Below are 27940 nucleotides of genomic sequence, written 5' to 3'. Positions count from 1 at the left end.
GACCGTAATTTATGGTAGGTGGTTCTGTCTTCCAGAAACTTCAATACTTCAGACTCATACCAAACTTTATCCATAACTACTACTCCTCTGCCTTTATTGGCGTATGTAATTATTATAATAGGGTTCAATTGCAGGGTTCTTAATGCTTCTCTTTGTTTAAAAGTCATATTTGATCTTCCCTTTTCTACATTTCATTTCCTTATATCATCTTGAACAAGAGTCGAAAAAGTGTCCATAAAATTCCACTTTATAAAAGTTGGATAAAAAAATTATTTGGGTTTAAAAGAGGTTTCAAGAGTATACTCCATTTCATCATAATCTCCCTCTTCCTTCTTTTTGAGGAATAATTTTTTAAAGATAATTTCCTAATATATTTGTGTATATCCATAAAAGTAGAGAATTTATTAATATTGAATGTTGGAGTGAATTTTAAACCTCTTTCCAGAACCAAGGTCTCTTCTTTGGAAAGAACATGGGAACTAATGTTAAAAATTTTAAGCTTTTTCCTTATTAGGGGATTTTCACTCATAGTATTAATTATGGATGTTCTATTCTTATGTTTTTTATTTCTTTTCAATCTTTTTCTTGTTTTCTGAACACCACTTCTTTTAACTCTATATCTGCAATGTACTACCTTTTATTGTAAGGATGGCCTCTTTTCCCTAAAAAAGGGGAAGAGTGGGGTGTTTTGTCATCATCTAAGGGGAGAAATCAATTGCTAGTATAACCAGCTGCTTCCCCCATATCTGCACTGGTACTGTGGGTGGAATCTCTTGTTTTCATATTTCTCCAATCAGAATCCATCCCATATCTTCTTACCCTTGATTTTTTGGGGGAATAACCAGTCCTTACTGTGAACCTCTCCTCAGTTTCCTTATCTTCAACTCTAGTACTATACCATTCATGGGGGATATAATTACTATTAGTTGGAATATATGACTTTACTGTATTATGTAAATTGTATGTCTGATCCCCAAATTTTTGTCTGTCTTTGGTATATCTCGTAAAATGGTTAGAGTGATCTTTCACCCTTCTGTGCTGAAATGGTTCTCTCCAATGTTCACGAGGTCAAAAATGGTCATTAATCATGGTTTTATTCTATTTTGGTGACTCTATATTAGGACCAGGTGTAACTTCAGAGGTAACATTTTTATCCCTTTGGAATTTCTTAACTTTATGATCAAGGAGGTTTTTTCATTTCTTTTTATGTTATATTCTATTCTACTTTCCAAGTCTTTAAATTCAGCTGATTTAGAAAAAGGAATAATCAACTCTTTTAGAGAGGAAATGTCATCCTCTAGTTTAAGTAAATATTTCCTTCTTTCACTGATTATAAGATTCATCAGTGAGAAAGAGCACTCTTACAAATTTATTTTTCTTTCATTCTGGAACTCTTCAGTAGCTGAAGAGAAGGAAGCCTGTTTATGTATTTGTAAACCTTTAGGGATAATCTTGTGGGAGACATATTTCTCTAATGTAACTGTCTCCCACCAGATTTTATTTCTTTTAGGAGGGTATTTTCCAATTTCCTCATAATACTGACTAGACTTTAATCAACTAGAATGGTGGTATTGTCCTCCTCTTGGAATATATTCTCTAGGATGGACCTCCTATGATTCATATATTCAAACATTATGTAGCTGCACTGAAATACTCACAAAAGGGAAAAAGACAATCCTAAACAAAGAAAATTTGTAGTGTGTAACACAGTGTGCTCTAGCTGCTACCTGATCAAATTACCAAAGAAGTTGACCACACAACTTGAAACTTCTATACCTTCTAAACACAATATAGGCACCTGATATCTGATGGCACTATGACAATAACACATGAGTTTGAACCCAAAGAATAAAGTAAATGGTCCTACTCAATGTACCAAGATATCCTATTCATAAATAGGTGTTATCTGCTCGAGTAGGGCTGAATTTACAAAGTATATTATTGGTCTTCAGTCATGTTGCTAGTGATCGCCACTTCAAAGAACGATGCCGCTGGTATGTATCTCAAAGAAAATGTAGAGAAAAAAGCAGAACACAACATAATCTCCTTTAGACCTTAAATAACATATAAACCACAAATGTGTGTTCAAATAAAATCAAAACAAATAATGAAATGGGTGTGTAATTACCAAATAGGCTTTCAGAACCTTAGTGAAGTTCTGATATAGCATAGTGGGATACTTATAAAGTGCTCCCTGAAAACTCACCAATGCCAGTGGTAACAGGATAGGAATCCAGATTTTCAAGAAACTTTATATTCCTCCAATCATATCACTGGTGATATCCATTCCCAAATATAGTGTTGTCAATGTTTATCTCAAAAAGAATATGGGAGAAAAGCGGGATATAGCATAATCTCCTCCTTTTATTCACAAGTTTCACAGAACACAAACATGACATCAACATAAATCCAGAAATGAAAAGAAATTAACACAATTACCAGATAGGCTTTTAGAACCAAAGACAGACAAAAATTTGGGGATCAGACATTCAATTTACAGTCCCCTGTGAAGCTCAGGAAGTCATATATTCCAACTAATAGTAATTATATCCCCCATGAATGGGATAGTACTATAGTTGAAGATAAGGAAACTGAGGAGTGGTTCATAGTAAGGCCTGGTTATTCCCCAAAAAATGAAGGGTAAGAAGATATGGGATGGATTGTGATTGGAGAAATATGAAGACAAGAGATGCCTCCCACAGTGACAAGTGCAGATATGGGGGAAGCAGCTGGTTATTCTAGCAATAAATTCCTCCCCTTAGATGATGACAAAACACCCCACTCTTCCCCTTTTTTAGGGAAAAGAGGCCGTCCTTACAATATAAGGTAGTACATTGCAGATATAGTTTTAAAAGAAGTGGTGTTCAGAAGACAAGAAAGATTGAAAAGAAATAAAAAACATAAGAATAGAACATCCATAAATAATATTATGAGTGAAAATCCCCTAATAAGGAAAAAAGTTAAAATTTTAACATTAGTTCCCATGTTCTTTACAGAGAAGAGACCTCGGTTTTGGAAAGAGGTTTAAAATTCTCTCCCCTCTATCCGATATTAATAAATTCTCCACTTTTATAGATATACACAAATATATTAGGAAATTATCTTTAAAAAAATTATTCCTCAATAAGAAGGAAGAGGGATATTATGATGAAATGGAGTATACTCTTGAATCCTCTTTTAAACCCAAATCATTTTTTTATCCAATTTTTATAAAAGGGAATTTTATGGACACTTTTTCAGCTCTTGTTCAAGATGATATAAGGAAATTAAATGTAGAAAAGGGAAGATCAAATATGACTTTTTAAAAAAAGAAACATTAAAAACCCTGCAGTCTAACACTGATATAATAATTAAATCCACCAATAAAGGCAGAGGAGTAGTAGTTATGGATAAAGTTTGGAATGAGTCTGAAGTTTTGAAGTTGCTGGAAGACAGAACCACCTACCATAAACTATGGTCAGATCCCACTATCAATATTTCTAATAAATTGGCCATGTAATAGACAATTTTGGCAGACAGGGGGTTTGAATTCTAGTTAACAAAAATGTACCTTAAATTCAGATCCTATGGTCCCTGTTATCTATGTACTGCCGAAGGTCCATAAAGACTCACTCCACCCTCCTGGGAGACCTATTGCCTCAGGGGTGGATTCAGTAACAGCTCATCGTTCGGAGTACATAGATCATCATTTACAGCCATTAGTATGTACAAATAGATTACATCTAAAAACATTATGGATGTTCTTAATAATCTGTCTGAAATTGAATGGGAACCCAATTTTTGGCTGGTAACAGCAGACGTAAAATCTCTATATACCATAATTGAGCATCAAGCTGGTCTTATAGCTGTAGAGAAATATATCTCAGCAAGCACACTTGATAAAAAATTGCAGAAATTCTTAATAAGTGGTGTAGAGTTTATTTTAAGTAATAACTATTTTAAATTTAAGGATGATTTTTATCTTCAAAAGGTCGGCACTGCAATCGGCACCAGGTTCGCACCAAGTTATGCTAATATCTTCATGGGTCAGCGGGAAACTGATACAGTATGGACCAATAATCCCTTTGGTGCGAGCCTGGTGTCCTGGTGGTGGTATATCGACGATATTTTATTATTTGGAGAGGTGACCTCTCTCTTTTAACAGAATTTTGCACATATTTAAATTATAATCTTTTAAATATTGAATTAAGCTTTTGTATTAGTAATTTGGATGTCAATTTTCTAGATATAACTATATATCATGAAGGTAAGGAAGTCATGACAAAAACTTTCCACAAACCTATTGAATCCAGGACTTATATTGGAGCAGACAGCTGTCATCACCAAAATTGGCTTCAGTCTATTCCTGGTGGACAATTTAAGAGACTTAAACTTAACTGTACAAACAATGAAATTTTCAAAAAACAAGCTCTTGAAATGAAGGACAGTTTTTTAGCGTATGGTTATAGGCAGGAATATGTCAATAAAGCCCTGGAAGATACAGAAAGTGTAGAGAGACATCACTTATTAAAAAAGGGGTCATCAAGAGATAAACAGGATAATAGTTATCAGTGGGCATTTATTATGGGTTTCTGTGCTCAATATAAGGCCATTGAAAATATTTTTAACAAACACTGGCCTATCATTCAAAATCACCCCATTTTAGGAAACTTGATACCAAATAATATTCCAAAAAGTCACCAAATTTAAGTAACAAGATAGTTAGAAGTGCCTTCCCCCCTAGCAGCCAAATTAGCCATATACAGTCAGGTCCATACATATTGGGACATTGACATAATTTTCATATTTTGGCCTCTATTCACCACCACAATGGCTTTGAAATGAAACAAACAAGATGTGCTTTAACTGCAGACTTTCAGATTTAATTTGAGGGTAATTACATCCAAATCAGGTGAACGGTGTAGGAATTACAATGGTTTCTATATGTGCCTCCAACTTTTTAAGGGGCTAAAAGTAATGGGACAAACTAAACAATCCTAAATCTAACTTTCACTTTTTAATACTTTGTTGCAAATCCTTTGCAGGCAATTACAGCCTGAAGTCTGGAACGCATAGACATCACCAGACGCTGGGTTTCATTCCTGGTGATGCTCTACCTGGCCTCTACTGCAAATATCTTCAGTTCCTGCTTGTTCTTGGGGCAGTTTCCCTTCAGTTTTGTCTTCATCAAGTGAAATGCATGCTCAATCAGATTCAGGTCAGGGGATTGACTTGGCCATTGGATAACATTCCACTTTTTAGCCTTAAAAAACTCTTTGGTTGCTTTTGCAGTATGCTTCGGGTCATTGTCCATCTGCACTGTGAAGCGCCGTCCAATGAGTTCTGAAGCATTTGACTGAATATGAGCATATAATAAAGCCCGAAACACTTCAGAATTCATTCTGCTGCTTTTGTCAGCAGTCACATCATCAATAAATACAAGGGAACCAGTTCCATTGGCAGCCTTACATGCCCACGCCATGACAGTAGCACCACCATGCTTCACTGATGAGGTGGTATGTTTTGGATCATGAGCAGTTCCTTTCATTCTCTTCTCTTCCCATCACTCTGGTACAAGTTGATCTTTGTCTCATCTGTCAATAGGATGTTGTTCCAGAACTGTAATGGCTTTTTTTAGCTGTTGTTTGGCAAACTCTAATCTGGTCTTCCTGTTTTTGTGGCTCACCAATGGTTTGCATCTTGTGGTGAACCCTCTATATTCACTCTTGTGAAGTCTTCTCTTGGTTGTTGACTTTGACACATATACATCTACCTCCTGGAGAGTTCTTGATTTGGCCAACTGTTGTGAAGGGGTTTTTCTTCACCAGGGAAATAATTATTTTGTCATCCACCACAGTTGTTTTCCGTGGTCTTCCGGGTCTTTTGGTGTTGCTGAACTCTCCGGTGCGTTCTTTCTTTTTAAGAATGTTCCAAACAGTTGATTTGGCCACACCTAATGTTTTTGCTATCTCTCTGATGGGTTTGTTTTGATTTTTCAGCCTAATGATGGCTTGCTTCACTGATAGTGACAGCTCTTTGGATCTCATATTGAGAGTTGACAGCAACTGATTCCAAATGCAAATGTCACACCTAGAATCAACTCCAGACCTTTTACCTGCTTAATTGATAATGAAATAATGAGGGAACAGCCCAAACCAGTCCATGAAATAGCTTTTGAGTTGATAGTCCAATTACTTTTGGCCCCTTAAATACTGGGAGGCACATATTGAAACTGTTGTAATTCCTACACCGTTCACCCGATTTGGATGTAATTACCCTCAAATTAAATATGAAAGTCTGCAGTTAAAGCACATCTTGTTTGTTTTATTTCAAAACAATTGTGGTGGTGAATAGAGGCCAAAATCTGAAAATTCTGTCAATGTCCCAATATTTATGGACCTGACTGTAAAAACAAAAGTTTTTTTTCGGTGTGGGATGTGCATTGGATGCAATGGTGTTTCCTATACCCATGGTGGTACAAAGATGGAAGATATTGTTATTAATAGTAATAAATTGACCATTGATGATTTTATTACCTGTAACACAAAAAGAGTTATCTATATGATAGAATGCACTTGCAATTTAGTCTATATAGGGCGAACATCCAGACCTTTGAATGTTTGACTTGCCGAACATATATGCAATATTAAAAGATGTCTGATTAGTCATGCATTATCTAATCATTTTTAATTGACTCATAATTGTTCAATCACTGGGATTAAGAGGTTTTCAGGGATAATTTCGGTAAAAAGGAATTGGAGAAGGAGAGATGTGGTATGACAGCTGGCAAAGAAAGAAATGCAATGTATTTATGAATATAACACTCTACATCCTGTGGGCTTGAATATTGATTTTGAGCTAATATGGTTTTTATTTCAACAATGTTATTTGTGGTTTTATTTGCATTTTAATTGTATTTAATTTGTCTTTTTATAATTTATTAGGATATGTGCAATTGCGGGAACTATGTTCGGCAGACTGCTTTGTGACACACCATCTTGGAAATATTTGCTTTATTGCAAACAAAGTTGGATACAAATCCATGTCACCTTCAGTAAGATACTATACTTATGATGATGGTCTCGTGACCGGCTGGGTACCATGACAACAAGGATGCTAGTGATGTGCACATCTACATGGGCAGTCACCTGATCAGCCATGCTCCATTACAACAGAGATACCGATGACGCATAGGGAGATAGGAGAGCTCTCATATTGCCTTGACAACAAGGATGCTTGGGAAAAGTCGCAGTGTCAGAGGCAGTTTCGGACTACATGTGGAATATGGTCTCATGATCGGGACCCAAATGTTGTAATTGGCTGATCATTTGTTTCGTGCAGGTGCACACACAGCTGATCTTTGTTTGGACACTGGGAGGAAGAGGGTGGGATTTTGTTTAGATAGCAGATCTGTCTAGTTTAGGATTGATTTATGTGGTTTTTTGATTGGTGGATAGCAGTATTTAAGAAGGGACAACTTGAAACTGCATTCACTTGCTTACCTTGCCTTGACAAAGAAAGGGGTAGAAACGCATTGGCTCTTTATCTGGATTTTGCTGCAGAAGCAGTTTGGACACTGTCACCATCAGTATCCGTGAGGGTCCCAGGGAGTACCTTATAACTCCCACAATGCTGTTTCAGAACTCCATTAGGTTCTGAAAGCCTATCTGGTAATTGTGTTCATTTTCATTTCACTTCTAGATTTATGTTGATGTCATGTTTGTGTTCTGTGAATCTTGTGAATTAAAGGAGATTATGCTGTGTGCCACTTTTCTCCTATATTCTATTGAGATAAACATTGACAACACTATCTTTGGAAATGGATATCAGCAGTGATATGATTAGAGGAATATAAAGTGTCTTGAATATCTGGATTCCTATCCTGTTACTATTGGCATCGGTGAGATTCCAGGGAGCACCTTATAAGTATCCCAGTATGCTATATCAGAACTTCATTAAGGTTCTGAAAGCCTATTTGGTAATTACACACCCATTTCATTATTTGTTTTAGTTTTATTGGAACACAAATTTGTGGTTTATGTTATTTAAGGTCTATAGGAGAATATGCTATGTTCTGTTTTTTTCTCTACATTTTCTTTGAGATACATACCAGCGGCATCGTTCTTTGAAGTGGCAATCATTAGCGACACGACTGAAGACCCATAATATACTTTGTAAATTCAGCCCTCCACCAAAAGATAACACCTATTTGTGAATAGGATATCTTGGTACATTGAGAAGGACCATTGACATTATTCTTTGGGATCAGACTTGTCGAAGCCAGATAATTGGCTGAGACAGGATCGGTTTAAAATTAGATCTGCGCAACGCCATTTTGCGAATGGCAATGAGAAACCATTTTGTGACTGACCGACCAGCACCAATGAAGTGAAACTCACCTTTATAAGTACATATGGCAATGCTATTATTTAGCGTCGTGCAATTCCTACGCAATAGAAAGAAGTTAAAAGTCCTCACCATGTAAACACAGTCACTAAAACATATAAAATTATTATCCCTGCAAAACATGTACCATAATGTACTCCACAAAACACAAAGTCGCACAGCGCTAACTAGCGTCTTTTCTCAATTCCCCAATACTTACACAGTGCACAATTACATAAAAGGTTCCCTTGTATTAAAGTGTAATATTCAAGGTTTATTCAGTAATTATTAATGTTGTGAAATAAAGATTATTTGATATCTAAGGTTTAGTACATGGTAAGCAGACCATATTTGTTGCTGTACTGATCCACTGTGTCTCAACAGATTTCCAGTATCATCGGTGAGAAGATCGGAACATGCATCTGCAAACTATGGACTATAGAGTGTTAAACCATTAAAATGTACTCTGTAATGTTAGCAGCTTAGATTAGCATGCAGCGGGAAAAAGGACACAAAGGGCGGTTGGAGGCTGTTTGTGTCTATTTGAATTGACCTATGAACTATCCTGTAACAAAAGCACCTTTAAGAAGAACTAATGGAATCATGTCAAACTTGTCTGTTGTATTGAAGTTTAAAAAAGATAGATAGCCCAAGCGCCATTAATGGTGTGCTGTTGACCCCCCTCCTTGTGTAGATTGCAGCACACATACAGGAAGTTTTTGCCACACTTACAACAACAATAAAGATATACAAAAAAAGTAGGTGGCGTCTAAGAACATATATCAGGTAGTGTATTTATAAACCACCTTTATTTAAGGCTCAAATATCAGTATATATAAACTTTCAAAATATCAATAAACTCCCAGGAGTATAAGAATAATTCTATACACAGTATGTATTTAAATAAATAACATGTCTTCAAATGAAGCACACAATTACAATGAAAAAAATAAACAATCACTGTAAAATATATCTATTATTCTCAATTTGATGGATTGAACATCTGAGCTTTGATGCTTCAAAGAGCCAAGTGAAAATCACCCAGTTAGCAGCAATGTTCTGAATAACTGAGAAAAATAATTTAAATTTTCATGTAGCAATGAATTGAAAGCTGAAGTGCCCATCAGTAACTCGGGCTCGCACATGCGCACGACGGAGCCGGCTCCGTCATGCGCATGCGCTGTGGGCCACCATCGACTCGGTTGCGAGCGCTCAGCGCGAGCAACTGGGTCTGAATCAGGCCCACTGTTGCTAATTGCTGTGGAACACTGTCAGCTACTTAGTATATTGGGCCATTCAGCTTTCAATTCATTGCTACATGAAAATATAAATTATTTTTCTGAGTTTTTCAGAACATTGCTGCTAACTGGGTCATTTTCACTTGGCTCTTTGAAGCATCAGAGCTCAGATGTTCAATCAATCAACTTGAGAATAATAGAGATATTTTACAGTGATTGTTTATTTTTTAATTGTAATTTTGTGCTTCATTTGAAGACATGTTATTTATTTAAATACATACTGTGTGTATAGAATTTTTCTTATACTCCTGGGAGTTTTCTTGATATTTTTGAAAGTTTATATATACTGATATTTGAGCCTTAAGTAAAGGTGGTTTATAAATACACTCCCTGATATGTGTTCTTAGATGCCGCCTACTTTAAGTGTATTTATTTATTGTCTATTGTATTGCCTATCCCTACAAGAGTATATATGTGCGCTCTCTGACACCAGTCTTGAGTATTCTTGCAGTGCTGTTGAAGGAGGTTTCTAATGCTGATGCCGGTATCTGGGCCCAGAACATGTACGTATATAACAACTGTACCTTGGGTCTGTATGATTTATTTGTGTAATTATCTTAGATCACAGAGTGTAACCATCTGTTTTTATACTGAATAATAACTTTTTGAGCTTTGGAACCACATTCAATGTCTGAAGGCATTTATTTACTGTGCTACTAATTAAGCTAAATAGCGAAAATTTTAGGAGGTATTTACAGGATTGCATAGAGGTCTTAATAAGGAATCAAAAGTTGGGGGCTCGCAGTGTTTATCATGCTACTGGTCACTAGGTAACACTCGGTAGCGATCTCTCAGCAAAAGGGTGGAGGAGCCTAGCAGGAGAATGCATTGTGCCTTCGAAATCTGCTACCACTTTGTTGCTGAGAGTCCGCTACCTGTTATTGTGACTTTAGGAGTGCTGATTGAGAATCCAGGGATGAGGGAGGAAAAAGTTTGTTTTCCTTTTATCAATAGTATTTTTTGTGTGAAAAAAGGGGAAGTTGCATTATTGTGTATGCGACCAAGTCGCACTATAGCGTAATGTCATAATACGTGTTGTGTAGTAGTCACATTATTGTGTATATGTATTTCCTGTATTGCTGCCACGTGTTTTAAACAAAGCCGTTGAGAGTGCATGGTGATTTTGATAGATAGCATTGTTGTAAATACATTGATCAGTGTTGCCATAGTCTGGGAAAATGTGTATTTTTCTGCGCAGGAAAAGGGTGTGTAACATTATTTGTTGGTAGGGACAAGAGTTCCCTAGTTAAGGGTATTGTAGGACCCTTAAGGACTTGGCGCAAGGATAGACTTAGTAGCTCGGTAGTAGATACCGTTCTAACACATAAGCAGGTGTAGTTGTTGTCTTTGCTGTAGTTTTGGCTCTCAGTGTGATTACAGTATTCAGTGATCAGTTAAGGTTATTTTAACATTGTAATTGAACCACACAGTTTTGGCTAAATTGTGATTGTGAACTGGGTAGAGGGTGGATGAAATCACTGAAAGGGTAGGTGTTATTGGAATGCCTACATGCTAGCAGTTGAAATGTAGTCAAAAAGGGATTAGGTGCATGGAAGCAGCCTGGTTATTCTTCCATAGATGTGTGGGTGCATCCTGTTAATATCAAATACAGGTAAGTGAAAGTATCTTGACTGTCTTTCACCAGTTTAAATCTTTATTGAAAAGCTTAGGGTTCTTCCATATGGGGGCCAAGCAAACGGTAGCGATGTTAGATGATGTGCTGCTGTTGGAAGCACCGCTTTGCTCGGCACAACATATTCTGCATACTAAGTTTGGTGCTTATGCAATTAGGTACTATGATGTATGGTTTAAAATGACGATGAAGAGTGTTAGACTGTTTCCCAGAATTGGCAGCTTTGAAAAGTAGATAGAATCTGTATGGTGCGCTCTCGAATGAAATAGGTAAAATTTGGCAGCATAAGGGGGATGCGTGGCTTAAAGGTGTGCACACGATGCAAACTAGCATCATGAGCATGTTACCGGAGAGTACAAACGCAGCACTAAACAGCGGTGCATGCGCGCCACAGCATAGTGTGCAGGTGCAGCAAGGTAGCATTGCTGAAGGTATTGCCAGTGGTTCATGTGCACCACCTCCACCCTATGCGGATGGAGGTGCAGGTACAGTTGTTATAAAAACCCATAAAAATGTAACAAGTAACTTGTACCCTCTCTTAAGTAATCAAAAGAAAATGTTTTTGATGCGGATGATGAGCCTATTGTTATGTGTGCAATTTCCCATGCTGTACAAATGTTAGATGCTCCACCACTACAAGCACAAGTGGTGCTGCCATCTTCATCAGTAATAGTACAGGAAGTGTTAGCATCCACTGCACCCGTAGAGGAAGTTGATAACCCTGTATGTAGCAGTAATAGACTAAATCCCCAGCCAGGTAACAAGGTCAAAAGTAGCAGTGTGGCCAGTCTGCATCCCATCCGAACAATAACTGTTCTGAATGGGAATGCAGATGCGAATGGTGTAGTGCCCACAAGGGAGGTTAGCAATGCATTGTTCTTGGAAAAGAGCAGAGCTATATTCCATAATGAATGATTTCCCTGATCCTTAAAAAGGAATTAGCCAAATGCCAAAAATTTTTGAAAAATTTGGGTAGTGCTCACGAGCCAACCAATAAAGATTGGCGAGTTGTGTTAAGGGCTTGTCTTCCATGCAATACTGATGTGACAAAGTTTATCATGGACTGTGTATTGGATGGAGATGTTCCCTTAACAGACAAAATTAACCAAGGTAACATTTCCACATTATAACTCAATTGGGTGTGTATTTTCCAGTAGTAGTTAACTGGAGCAAAATTTTCACAATAAAACAAAAAGAGAGTGAATCTGCAGAGAATTATTGTAACCGAGCTCTGCAGGCTATCACCCACTGGTTTAGAGGATATTAAAGATTCCACTCATCACAGGGGAATGATCGTCACTGTACTTATGGTCTAAAAGAGAACCTAAAGACCTGAGTTCAGACCTCACACCTGGCTGGAGGGGAGTCACTGTATACACCCTCATAGAGTCCACTATTGAACATGATAAGAACATTTTTAAAAAGACAGAGACTCAGAGAGAGAAGCTAATGGCTGTTAGTAATCAAGCACTAGATGGAATGACTATAACATCACAGCCAACAGACACACCTGCACCTGTACAACTACACATTCTCACCAATCCTGTACAACCACAAACACAGCCCTACCCCACTTGTCACACACAGCCACAAAACCCATACTATCCACAACCACCATATTTCCCTCAATATCCTTATCCACACCCAACATATTTCCCTTTCGCTCAACCCACACAGCAATCCTTTAACTCATCCCCACTCACAAAGATGCTTTAACTGCAACCAAGTGTGACATGTAGGTAAGAATTGTAAGGTGAAGAGGGTGGGACCCCCTAACCAGGGAGTACCTGGATATCCCCATAAGAGTACAGGAAACCCACAACAGTCACCAGCTCCAATTGTGGCTGTAAATGCTGTATTGGAGAGTAAAAGTCAATGCTAGGTGTCAGGTCATACCTGTAGTCTACAGATAGTCAGGTTATCGGGAAGTACTAGGGAAGAACCGGTGATGATGGTTGATGTAGCTGGCACTAAATATCCTTTTCTTGTAGACACAGGGGCAACCAGGTCAGTGACAAAATCTCCTGCTAACTTACAGGTAACCAGCTAGACCGTACCAGCAATGGGTGAAATGGGTAAAGTGCAACATTATCCTTTAACAAAATCCACAGAGGTCACTATCAGGCCATTGCATACCAGGCATTCTTTCCTCCTGGCAGCAGCAGCTCCAACTTACCTACTGGGAAGGGATTTGTTATGTAAGATGGGATGTGTCATATATTGTACCCCTGATGGTGTATTTCTAGATATCCCAGAGAGAGTTGCGCATGAGGTGAGGGATATATTGGACACTTCCCATAGGATAATGTATCACGCTACTGGTTTAAGTGAAAATCCATCTCAGGTAGATCAAATGTTATCCCAAATTCCAGACTCACTTTGGACTAAGGATGGACAGGACACTGGATTAAAGGCAAATGTAAGTCTCGTAATGGTAAATCTAAAAAGGGTAAGGCAAGCTCCAAAAATTCCCCAGTACCCATTAAAACAGGAGGTAGAATTATGGGTTTATCCCATAATTGAGCGATTGTTACAGCAGGGAATTTTAGTTCATACAGCAAGTGTAGCCAACAGTCCCATCTTTCCTGTAATGAAGAGTGGTGGGAGGGGTTATAGACTGGTACAAGACCTTAGAGGGGTTAATAAGGTGGTAGAGAGACAATTTCCCATAGTGAAAAATCCAGCTGTCATTATTATGCAGATCTTACCCAATGAAACCCATTTCACTGTCATTGACCTCTGTTCAGCTTTCTTCTCTGTGCCTCTTCATCCTGACTGTCAGAACCTATTCACCTTTACATACAGGGGTGTACAATACACATGGACACAATTGCCACAGGGTTTCATAGACAGCCCCAGTATCTTCTCCCAGGCCTTACACGACTGTTTACAATCTTTTCAACCTGCCAATGGATATGTTCTAATACAATATGTGGACAATTTATTGTTATGTTCTCATTCATTTATGTCATGTTTAAATGATACTAAACTTTTGTTGCTTCATCTATTGCAAACAGGACACTAGGTTGCTAAGGATAAAGTACAGCCATGCCAGTCCAGGGTTAAATATTTGGGACACTGCCTAACTCAGGGGTTATGACATCTCACAAACGACAGAATCCAGAAAATACAGAACATGACACTGCCACAGAACCAACAGAAAATTTGTAGCTCCTTGGGAATGTGTGGATACTGCAGAATGTGGATCCCATGTTTTTCTGTTTTGGCCTTGCCATTACAGGACTTAGGCCCTCATTCAGAGTTGATCGCAAGAAGCGATCACTCACTCTGAGTCTTCTTGTTTGGAAGTGCTGCCTCCAGGTCGCAAGCTAAGCTGTGGGTTAACACCCACAGCTTAGCTTGCGATCAGGGTGATGGTCTCGATGGGCATCACCATCATGACCATCGGGGCTTATGACCAGACCCTAAGGTTGGGTCTGGGCTCTCGTAAGCCTCAGGGAACTTCCTGCTTTGTTTGAGCAGGAAGTTCCCCACTGACATCATCAATGATGTCAGTGGGCAGCCCCCAAATGGCAAGCATTCTGACTGGAATGCCTCAGTTTGCCGGGCATGCCCCCAGCAAATGGGGCGAACTTTCACTCAACATCGATAGCTCGTCCCATCTGCTACGAGACCCATAGTGACGGGGCACCCGTCTCTAGCCGGGTCTCTCACATGCACATGATGGAGCCGGCTCCATCGTGCACATGCTATGTGGAGACCATCAACTCTGTTGCAAGCGCATCGGCACTTGTGACCAGGTCTGAATGAGACCCTTAGTCTCTTCCTCAAAGCCCGATCATGTAATACACACATAGAAATCAGAGCAGGCTTTACTTAATCTTAAATATAGTCTGACAAGAGCACCTGCATTGGGAATACCTGATTATGGAAAACCTTTTGATTTATATTGTACGGAAGCTGATGGTTGTGCAGCAGGTATCCTCACACAAAAACATGGTGATGCCAGTAGGCCCGTAGCATACTACAGTGCACAATTGGACACTGTGGAAAGATCACTCCCAACGTGTTTAAGAAGTGTAAAAGCAACTGCTCTATTTGTCAGTAAGAGTGAGGATGTGGTACTAAGCCATGATATGATTGTCTATACTCCCCATGCTGTATCTGCTTTGCTAAACTCTGCCCAAACCAGACATGTCTCCTCAGCTAGGTTCACAAAATGGGAACTAGCCTTAATAGCACCTACAAACATCACCATCAAAAGGTGCAGTACATTAAATCCAGCTACGTATTTACCATATGTGCAACATGATGCACAAAGGGTGGATAGAGGTGAGCCACTGGCAACAGGTGAGTTCTGCAGGTATATTGATGCACATGATTGTATGGAATATCTGAATCAAACCTTTACTGCAAGACCTTACATATGGGATACACCTTTAGAAATGTAAATGTGACATTTTACATGGATGGGAGTTGTCATAGACAAACTGACACTGGAGAGTTATGTACAGGTTATGCTGTGGTAAATGAGGAGGACGTTATAGAAGCCGAACCTTTAGGACCACCACACTCAGCCCAAGTGGCGTAACTGGTGGCACTAAAGAGAGCGTGTGAATTAGCGGAAGGTAAATCTGCTAATATCTACACTGACTCTAGGTATGCCTTCAGGGTAGTACACGATTTCGGTGCCTTTTCGCATCTGAGAAAATTTATGACAGCAGCAGGCACACCAATTGCACATTCCAAACATATAAAAGGACTATTAACAGCAATCCAATTGCTAAAGGCAGTGGCAGTAATTAAGTGTAAAGCCCATACATGTGAGGATGATCCGGTGTCACTGGGCAACAACAGGGCAAATGAAGCAGCAAAATGGGCAGCAGATTTAAAAATGAATGTACCAACTGAACAAATTATGACTTTTCAAACAATTGATATGCTGAAATTAATTGAAATGCAAAATTTGTTTTCAATCCAGGAAAAATCAGTCTGGAGGTCCAAGGGATGTTGGCAAGAGTCCTCTGGACTCTGGAGAGATGGACAAAGTAAGCTAGTGGCTCCAAAGGCATACTACCCTATCCTGGCTGAGGCAGCGCATGGTCTGACACATTTGGGAAATCAAGGTATGTGCAAATTGGTGAGAGCATACTGGTGCACACCGGGTTTTCCTTCTCAAGTTGAAAAGAGAGCAATGTCCTGTCTGACCTGCTTGAGGAAAAACATTGGGAAAACGATCCCTACCGAACCATCCCACATTCCACCAACTGACGGACCTTTCCAGGTAATGAATTAATTTCATTCAATTACCACCCTGCAGGAATCTCAAGTATGTATTAGTGTGCACTGATGTGTTTTCCAATTGGGTTGAGGAATACCCAGCTGCCACTAATACTGCTGCGATTACTGCCAAGAAAATTATTCAGGAGTTTGTGTGCAGATACGGTATCTCTAAAATCATCGAGAGTGATAGGGGTACTCATTTCACAGGTGATGTTTTTCAAAATATCTGTAAAATGATGGGTATTAATAGTCAACTTCATACCCCCTACTGACCGCAAGCCAGTGCCAAGGTGGAGAGGATGAACGGTACTATTAAAAATAAATTAAGTATGACCATTGCAGAGACTGGACTAGGATGACCAGAAGCATTACCATTGGTCCTACATAACATAAGGACCACTTCTAGACCCTCTCTAAATCTGTCCCCCTTTGAAATACTGTTTGGTTGACAACCTCATTTGATTATAAGTCCGCAGGAAGATTGAAAAGTAACAATGAGTTAAATGTAAGGTATCTTATAACAATGAGTAAACAGTTAAAACAGCAACAGCAGAAACTGAAATTGTTGTCACATGATATGCCTGAAACAAACTGTCATGATGTTGAACCTGGAGAATATGTTATGATCAGAAATTTCTTGCGTTCAGGTTGTTTGACTGATCATTGCGAAGGTCCATATCAGGTGTTGCTGACGAGGACCACATCTTTTAAGGTGGCCGAGAGAGATACCAGGGTCCATTCCACTCACTGCAAGAAGGTCAACCACCGGTGGAGAAACAAGGTGGAGATGAGGCTGATAACATGGACCTGTCGATCTCGAGCTTGTTCTGGGAGGGTTAAAAGTTTGCAGTGGCATACCTGAACTAAAATAATTTTGCAGGTCCTTGCTGTGGCAATGGACTGGTCTGCTGTGTTCATTTTTGTATTCTCTTCCAAAGTTTCCATCATCCTTGTTTGTTCCGGCATTAATGATATCTGTGATGTGGAACCGATAGAGGAGATGGGAGCTAATGTCAGTATTGATGGAGTGGAGTCCTGAGGAGGTGTGCTATGCCAATCAGGGGTGTGTCTGACCAATCTTAGTACAGTAATTGTTAAGAGATCTGCTATTTTGGATACTCAGAGACAGTGTGAAGGTCTATTGTCTGAGGATTATTGTATGTGTGAGTTCTGTTGGTCCGTAATTGATGAGAGATGCATCCAATGGTGTCAACCCAAGTATAATCAGTATTGGGGTTGGTATCCTCTAGAAGACTAACACACCAAGGAGGGCAAAATTTTAAACCAAACTGATTGTTGGGTGTGTTTTCACATGCCCCAAGGACAGCATAATGTAGGTTTTGTGCCATTCCCATTAAATGTCTCTGAAATTATAGAATCACAAAGAGGGCATGCACTAGATGGAAAATTTCTTAATAACAAACCACCCCATTTTAAACTCCACCAGTACCAAGTACATAAATCACTTTTATGTTTAAACATCACCAACTCCAATGAACCAGGAATTTGGGAGGTGACTGGGAATAATCTGACGAAGACCTTCTTACTAAGCTGATCGTGAGCCTAAGAATTAGGAACTGTTACACACAATTAGGTCAAGTGGAAGACACTTCCGGTATAAATATGCACCACCAAAGAAATAATTGGTAGGGTACCAGAAGGGTACAAGAAGGGTATTGTGTCAATATATTACAACCCGAAACTTGTGTGAGTCAAATGGGAGAACCTGAAGTAGGATCACTTGCCAGAGAAATGTGTACGACAATAATGATGTTTACTATTCCTTATGTTCTCCCCGATGATGTATATTTTATATGTGGAAGGAAAGCATATAAGTGGCTCTCTCCGAGTTCCGAAGCTTTCTGTTACTTGGGAAGAGTAGTTCCTGAAGTTACGACCCTCACACATGGCGAAATGATTGGTATTCATAAAGACACACCATCACCATATCTTCACACGCAGTATGAACACAGAGACAAAAGAAATATGATACCTGGTGATGTGCATAAAACCACACAGTTAATTAGTGAAACAACTTGCTTTCAAGTTTTGGTAGCATTGGATCCCACCAGGATCGCTCGGGGTACACTAAATTTTAGATATATGCAAGATCTTGTTAAATTAATAGATAATATCACCGAGATGTATGATGACACATTCAGGTATACAGGTAAGGAGTTGCAAGCGTACAAGAAAGAACTGCTGCAACACAGATTAGTGTTTAATAATTTAACAGCTGTCACTGGAGGGTATTGCATAACTTTGGCCACCCAATTTGGATTAAAGTGTTGCACTTATATTACAAACGAAACCAGCGATCCCAAGGAGGGGATAGATCAGAAGATGGATAAAATTCTGCAGCTAAAATGGGAATTTCAAAAGTGTGGAAAATGTGAAGATAAGGTGAAGCAAAGGAATGAAATTATGATGTTGGTCAGTGGTAACGATATGACTACTGAGGTAAATATAGAACTGCATTATAACCCTGAACTAGTAGGTACCTTCGTATAATGTATAAGATTTAGACATGCATAAAATGTATTATTAAAATTTTATTTTAAACATCTCAAATAATGTAAGTCCCTATTCCCCCTCAAGACTGTCTTTATAGGATTGGTGCATCCCCACATCTTTCTCATGATCTCCCAATTTCCGTAGTGTGCATATAGGGGTAGTTTTATGTCCCCTCCTAGAGACACATTATTGATGGATTAAGAACCACCTTGTGCCATTCCATAATATAACATTAAATGATATCTCATAAAGTAAGTCTTAATTAATTTAAAAAAAACAGAGTATGATAGCATGTTGTTTGCTATCAAAGGTTGGACTGTTGAAGCTGGATAATTGGCTGAGACAGGATCGGTTTAAACTTAGATCTGCGTGACGCCATTTTGCGAATGGCAATGAGATGCCATTTTGCGACTGGTCGCCTAGCGCCATTTTAGTGAAACTCGCCATTATAAGTACATCCTGCGATGCTATTATTTAGTGTCGTGCGATTCCCATGCTATAGAAATAAGTTTAAAGTCCTCACCATGTAAATACAGACAGTCACTAAAACATATAAAATGATTATCCCTGCAAAACATGTACCATAGTGTACTCCATAAAACAAATTGTCGCACAGCGCTAACTAGTGTCTGTTCTCAATTCCCCAATACTTACACACTGCACACTTACATAAAAGGTTCCCTAGTATTAAAGTGTAATATTCAAGGTTAATTCATTCATTATTAATGTTGTGAAATAAAGATTATTTGATATCCAAGGTTTAGTACATGGTAAGCAGACCGTATTTGGCTGTGTATGCTTATAGCTGACAGATTGTGGCAAACTGAGCAAGCATCAAGGACGCAGTACACATGCATGAACCAGTCACTGTGATCATTAGACGATCGCTCACAGCACATATCCAGCCCGATAGTTTGAGTGACAGAACGGGCCATTTGTGGGTGGTGACAGGGGAAGGACAAATCTAAAGGGGGTATGGATGTGCAACTGGAGGCGTGTCAGTGCATTATTCCACCATTATAAGGGCATGCACAAATAAGATGCAGCATCAGCATACACGCCACTGAGCTGTCTTACAAACAGAAGTGCTTGCTGCACACTAGGGTCTACCTCAAGCACTGTGTGTGGGTTCGATGTCAGCTGATTGTACCAATGTTTTCATAGACTCCCTGGAGATGATGTAAGCAAGTGGGCATCCTATGTCTAGGCTGGTGGGCATCCAACTTCACACGGTGATCACACATTAAGACATAGTGGGCATCCTATGTCTTAGCGTGTGCTCACAGCATTTGCCTACTGGGCGTTCTTATGACTGCAAGTGAGCACAGCTTATCATCTGGGTCTGAATCGGGCCCTGAGTTTGGGAACCTCTGTGATAAGGCCTTAATAAAAATGCCTATGGGTTATCCAACATGCAGGAGTTATATTAATCTCTATTGAACACCACAAGTTTCTGTGTTTCATGCTGTCTTCTTATATGTTAACACCCATCAATATTGGCAAGAAGATACTATAAATCTTTAAAACAAAAACTTGTTAAAAAAAGCATTTTGCTAGATGCCTATGGGTGACTAAAGACTTGTGTGTATATAATTATCTTCCCATCATGTGTACTTGCTTAGTAAAATAAAATTTATACAGATACCATTGGATATTTCTTCCTCTGAGCATGGCACACAGTCATAGCAACAGGCAAGATGTTTTACATTTGGGGCTTTTCTGAATCCATTATGACATTTTTCAGTACATCTAGCTCGAGGCATCTATGAAAATAAAAACTTGAAAGTTAAGTTGGATTAATAGCCTTTGATTATTACCCCTTAATTTAATTCCTGACAACTTTTCAATAGTGTCCCAATCTTTTATGACAATAGTGTACCAATCTTTTGTGACAATAGTTTAACCTATCTTTTGTGAAAATATTTGTTAGTCAATTTTGACAAAAAATCATAACTTTTTCCATTAAAAATTCTGGAAACTATAAATAGAATGATATACTGTACAGTACTGTAGAGTCAGTATTTCCCATGAGACTTGGTATGTGGGAAAATGTGATGCTGGACTTTGCTTTTCTTTAAATTAAGTTTCTACCTATTATCAATTTGGTGATATTTAAGAGTAAAAAAGTTGACATTGAAGACTATGGACATAATTCACATGACACATTGTATATGGCTGCATCTAGGCATTTGGTGCACGCTTTGCTTGTTTCCTGGGCTGCATGCACATGACTCAGAGTGGAACCTATTTCAGCCATTTCCCTGTAGATGATAAATCTGCATTTTATTGGGTTACAACAATGGGAATGAATGCAAGAGAAGCATTTTGTTTGTGTGTTAGGAAGTGTCATAGGCATGTAGCCAGAGTTACTATTCTAAGCTAGGCATAAGCATTGTGGATGCCAAATATAGAGGGATCTCCTGCACCTAGCATGGGGAAGGTACTATTGCTGATGACAGTGTTGATAGATGCTCTTGTGAATGGAGCAGTGGAAGTGTTATATTATAAAATATGCTTACTACTTGTTTAATTCGTCCCGTATTACTTTTCTGTAGTTACATATGCATATACTTATTTTCATAAAAATAGTACATTATAGAGATATACACAGACCCCCGTGTTTTGGCTTTGGTTCTAAATTATCATTGTGCTTTCATTTTGGTTTTAGCAAATTCTCTCTCGAGTGTTTTGTTTTTGGATATGGATTTTTTTGAACAATTGATGAAAACAGCTAAAATCATGTGTTTTTGCCTGTTTTTGTCCCTATGGTAATATTAACCTCAATAGCATTAATCTCCATTTTGACAACTCCACAGACCACAAAATTTATATTTACCATTCTTGGCCAAAGGCTGCTACGAGCTAGCCAGCTGACTAAGCTTAGTGAATACAGTGGCACAAACTCATGGGCAGGTGTTGGGGTGTCGAGGCTTCCTATCCCTGGATCACGGTATGCAAAACACTACTCCTGTGCTCTACCAATTCTCCTTACAGCCGGCTGGGAAGAAAAGGAAACTCAACACACACTGTGGTGAATTGCACTTAGCTCTCAGAGGTACATCCTCTTTGAGCCAACTTTTATAAGTTCAGAAAACTGCTGTCACAAACATTTGCCAAAAATGGTTTGACAGAATAGAATACATATGATTGATTTTAACAAGTACATAGTATTTGTCAATGCATCTTCAGTTTGTCATTTTTTCACAGTGTCCAGACTTAGTATCCTATTCTGGGACCCTTCAGCTGCTGTTGTCTTGTAACTGCTCGTTCAGTATACCGTAATGTGCTTCCATCTCATGATATTTGTGTAAAGGAAAATGGCTTTTGCTGATGAATCATACAGTATGTTTTAAGTAAACACTATAAATTATTATAGACTCTCACAATCCCCTCTTTTTATTAAAGCATACTATCTTTCCCTTACTGGAGTCATGGCTTTCATAGTAACTATATTACTTCCATAGGCACCCTATGCAAGTAGATGCAAGCATCATTCATCACCAGAATACAAAGAATCCCGGCGCATCTTTACCTAGAAAGAGGGGTTTCTTCCAACATCAGTACTACAGAAAACACATTTCTTCTCAGGTGTGATCGATGTAATTCTTTCACATGTTAAACACTCTTTCCACTCGGAGGCACTCTTCTTATGTGTGACAGACAGAGTCCCTACCGGTGCAGATGTTTTATTTACAATTTTCCTAAATCATAAGATAGATAGCAATTCCACAAAATGAGCAAAATTAATACAATGATTATAATGATTACTGGGTGAATGAGACCACTAAACATCCTTTTGACTGAAGGTGAGTTACCTGTGAACACATACCACCAATGGTGCTGTAAATTATCTTTTAATTGTGTGGCTACTTCCACTAATTTCTCTGCTTCTACAACTGTCTGCATTTGTGCATGATGGGCAGAATAGTTTACTTTCTGTAAGTGGTGAGCAAGTTTTCCTGTATTATTGATGGCATCAATGATACTTTGGAGATTAACTGTAAGGTTATGGGGAGGTATCTCAGTCACCTGAAATTCAAACTGTACATCTTCTTGTCTTGCATAGGTCACATAAGTAGTGTTCTTCAACCTGAGGTGTGTAACATTAAATAAGCAATCAGAAAAAGGATTTGGTAAATTATAGAGGGAAGTTGTATTCATACCATATGTGACTAGGCATACAAGCTGAGGCTCTACCTCTATAAACATATCCACCTCTTTATCATGCAATTCCCAGTTGCATACACTGGTTGAGTGTTCTAACAAGGCTCATATAGCTGTGTCTGCTGAGGACACACTAATCCATCATTGGTAACAGTGAATAGGGATAAGTCATGTGTCCTATTACTGGTGTCTGTGTGTACCTCTAATCTGGGAGTCCACAACTGAGTGCCTACAGTAGCTGTCCACAAGGGGACTGGTAAGATGATGTACTTACACATAACCTGTTTCTGTGTGACATTATACACATGAACTTCACCCGTGCAAAAGTTATCAATACACAAAATTTATTTCCCTGAATTTGAATCCATAACAATGAAGATATATTAAACATTCTTCTGTATACTTGTTCGTTACCTGTCATTAACTATGTTTGTGCTTTACCCTTTTCCATATTTTGATGCATGGTTCTGAGAGAACATTCAGTCCAATTAAACAGTTCAGAAACATTTGTTGACAGATAAAGTGTGTTAAACAATGTGCTATTGAACACCAGTAAATATTCATTATCCCAAGATATACTGGCCTGTAATGGGGTAAATACTGTAGACATCAATATAGCTTGCATTGTAACTAATCTTTTCATATATTCTCCTGCATTACTCATTTTGCTGGCTAAAGTTTCTGTATCTATACTATTAAGTAACCCTGTACCTGATGCTCCTAGCAATGTATCATACCATTCTCTTTTTTGTCTGCTATAGGATTTTGGATCTGGGGGCAAAGAAATATTAAATCTTAATATAGTGGTTTGTCTTTTGGTACCCACTTTTACACAAGTGGAGGGAACTTTAACTAGTGAGTCATTTCTTATAGTAGGCTTGCTACTTAGGACGTACATCCTTGTAATTATTACTGAATTATTTGGTAATTGCGTGGTGTTAGTGCAAACTAGCACTACACCTCTTTCTATAGTTGTTGGGCATCCTATGGGTATACCAGGGTCGGTACTATTGACACACTGAATACCCTATGTCCATGTTTTCTTAAATTCTTTATAACCAGTAAACTTATCAGTACAATACTTAATTTTGATTCCACTTATGATAGTAATATTATCATGCTCCCTTGGTGCCCAGTAGAGATGCCTTATATTATATTGTCCAAAAACTTTTTACATATATTGAACCTCCTGACCAGGTTACATTAAATCTGTGTAACTGGTAAGTCTGGTTACCATAGACTACCCTAGAGTACTCTATTTGTCCCCCTGTTGTCCCCTTGTGTGTGTGCAATACTCTTAGACTAAGTATAGCCAACATTATCACACAAAAAGGATTCATGATGGTGGTTCAATCTTGACCGTCAACTTCTTGCAATGTGAGGTTTGTATCCACGTGTTCTTTCCTCCAATTTTCACTGAAGTTGGTGCAGTCAACAGAACCTGATATGGACCATCAAATCTTGGCTCCAGAGACTTTCTGACATGTCTCTAAGTGTATACCCATTCGCCCGGTTCCAATGAATGTACACCAGGTATCGCTTCTGGGTCTGGAAGGGAGGAGAAAACTAAAAAATGGATGTTATTCACTTGATTACAAAGAGTAGCTACATAGTGTGTTAAATCTGCATGATTGTGCTGCAACTGTTGGGGAAAACTAACAACCTGTCTTAGGAGGTCTTAAGAATAGTATCTCATAAGGTGACAACTTATGTTTCTTACTGGGGGTGGTTCTTACTGAATATAAAGCTATGGACAGACAGTCCACCCATGTCTTGCTTGCCTGTGCCATAATCTTTTGTATCTTTAGTTTGAGGGTACCATTTAGTATCTACATGCCCACTGGCCAGTTAGAGAAGAGGTCTGTACAAACAGGGTGTACTCATATGCCCCCACCCTAGGCAACTGAATATAGTCTATCTGCAGTCTCTGAAACGGGTATAATGGCTTTGGTGTATGCCTTTGTGGTACTTTTACTGTCTGTCCTGGATTGTGTTTCCCACACACCTGGCATGATGCTACGTTTGCTGTAGCTGCTGCATTAAAGCCTGGCGCTATCCAGTGCTGGAGCACCGTGCTTACCATGGCCTCCTTTAAATTATGCACTGGACCGTGGGCCAGCTGGGTCATCAGGGGATATAATGCACTTGGGAGGCACCACCTGGTGGCTTTAGCCCAATGCATATTAACACAAGTGGCTCTCTCTTTCTCCCAGCCTCTCTTTTCATCTTCTATGGCTTGTTCTTGATACTGGTGTAAAGCCTGTATGTCCAAGGGTTCTTTCTTTGTGTCTGTTTCTATACCATAGAGGGCAGCTTGCTTAGCCGATGCATCTGCTTTGGCATTCCCCTTGGCCTCAGCTGTTTTCTCCTTGGTGTGTGCTTGCACCTTTAAAATGGCTACTCTACTTGGAAGCTGTAAGGCTGCAAACAATGATCTAATAAGCTCAGCATGCTTAATGGTTTTACCAGCCGAGCCAATAAAATCCCATCTCTTCTAAATAGGCCCAAAATCATGGGCCCACACCCCAGGCGTACCTGGAGTCAGTGTAAATGTTTGCTGTCTGATTTTCAGCCATTATACATGTCTCAGTGAGTGCCCTCAACTCTGCTTCCTGTGCTGAGCAGGAAGGTGGGAGTGGTTGCTGAATCAATACCTCATCTAAGGTGGTGACTGCATACCCCATTCTTGGGGACCCTTCATGATAATATCTAAAGCCATCTACAAACAATTCCCAGTTTGAATTAGATAAGGAAACATCTGTTACATTTTCTAGTTCCTTCATTTCCATTTTCATAAGTTCAAGACAATCATGGTCAGAAAAATTTTGATTTGTGTTTTTATGTGACTGTATTTGCAGTACATTATCCCCCTCATTATCCGCACTGTTGTGTTCCTTATTGCCATTACCTGGTATGTTATCAACAGGTGTATGTGTGCCTCCCTCACTATTTCCCTCTTTTGAATCCTGCACTGGAAACAACGTAGCAGGATTCAACACCGTGCACCTGTTAATGGTCACATTGGTAGGGCTTAGTAGGGCTACCTCATACTTAATTAACCTGGCTGCAGAAAGATGCTTAGTTCTGGCCTGGTTAAGTATTTCTGTTACTGAGTGGGGAACCTGTATGATCAATGAGTGGTCCAGCACTAAATCTGCTGCCTTGTCTTTAAGCATAGCTGCAGCTGCTACTGATCTTATACAAGAGGGTGCTCCTTTGATTATACTATCAAGCTGCAATGTATAATGTGCAAGGGGCCGTTGTTTACCTCCATGTTCCTGCACTAATACCCCTTCAGCATGTCCTTGTGTTTCATGACAGAATAACATAAAAGGCTTGTCATATCTGGGTAATCCTAGTGCTGGTGCTTGGGTAACTGCAGTTTTTATCTACATAAAAGCTTTCTTCTGTTCTGATGTTAACATTACTGTTTTGTCTTTTGTATCTGTCAACGCATCATAGAGGGGCTGCATTATGAGGGATGCGTTGGCAATCCATTCCATCAATACCCTGTTAGAAATAGAAATGCTCCTGGTGGTAGTGGGCTCTGGCACTTTCTGTATAACTGATATCCTATCTTGTGTCAAACGTCTTGTACCTTGAGAAATACAATGTCCTAAAAAGGTAACTTGTGCTTGAGCTGTTTGCAATTTTTCTATTGACATTCTGCAATGTTGTTCACACAGAAAAATAAGTAATGATTTGGTTTCAATTTGACACTGTCCCCCTGCACACAGGAGCAAATCGTCCACATACTGCAACAACTGGGTGGTCTCAAACTGTGGTCTCCACCCTTGCAGTATGATGGACATAGCCTCTGTAAAAGCAGATGGAGAGGTTGCCCCTCCTTAGGGTTATCTAGTCCAGCAATACTGATTGCCCATACTTGTAAAAGCTAAATAAAGCTGACACTCTGATGTAAGAGGTACAGAACAAAATAAATAAATAAATAAATTAGCCAAGTCTATTACTGTAAAATGAGTTGCTGTTGCTGGCATTTGGTTTAATAAGGTTAGTGGATTAGGCACTATAGGTATGTCCACCACCAACCATTTGTTTACCTCTCTTAAATCATGCACCATCCGGTATTCCTGTTTACCATCTGCCCCCACCTTCCTTTTTACCAGAAATAAAGGGGTGCTCCATGGGGACCTACATTCTCTTATAACCCCTGTTTTCTGATATGCAGCAATCTGCTGCTGTATGGCCTTTTCCTGATCTCTGGTCAGTGGGTATTATTTAATCTTTACTGACACTACACCTGGTTTTAAGGTGAGTGTAACAGGTTGTATATCCAGTAAACCCACATCTGTTTTACCTTTTAGACCATAATTTTTTTAGGGACTTCTGAAAGCCAGTCAGGGATCATTACTACTATCTGTGTCTGGTGTTACAGCAAATATATTGCTGCTGCTAGCTGACATTGAAGATCCTGCCTTGTACTTCCTTTCAGTATTACATTGCCATCCCTGTACTCAATGGTAGCTTGTCAGTTCTTAAGGATATCTGCTCCTAACAAATTAACAGGACAGGATGTGGAGGTTTAGGAATTCTACAGGCACTTTAATTTCTGCTCACCCCACTGCAACTTTTATGGGCTTACTAACATGTAAGGATACAGTATGTCCTGTTAGTCCTGTTCCAGGAATTATCTGATTTGTTACATATTTCTTGGGAACATCTTCTGCCCTTAAAATGGAACGGCTTGCACCAGTGTCTATTA

General features: G+C 39.0%; 1 protein-coding gene across 1 annotated transcript in view; it reads right to left on the bottom strand.

Moving 5' to 3' along the window:
* LOC148481219 (vomeronasal type-2 receptor 26-like) overlaps window positions 1-27940 on the bottom strand; it is a 114599-nt gene that overhangs the window by 21803 nt on the left and 64856 nt on the right. The window contains exon 3 of the mRNA XM_088453825.1: window positions 20699-20816. Coding sequence (XP_088309951.1) covers window positions 20699-20816 — 118 coding nt within the window. The remainder of the gene's footprint in view (window positions 1-20698; window positions 20817-27940) is intronic.

The sequence above is a fragment of the Taudactylus pleione genome, unplaced genomic scaffold (genome assembly GCF_031769625.1).
Source record: "Taudactylus pleione unplaced genomic scaffold, aTauple2 ptg000592l, whole genome shotgun sequence".
NCBI classification, from domain to species: domain Eukaryota; kingdom Metazoa; phylum Chordata; class Amphibia; order Anura; family Myobatrachidae; genus Taudactylus; species Taudactylus pleione.
This window is presented reverse-complemented; position numbering and strand designations above follow the sequence as displayed.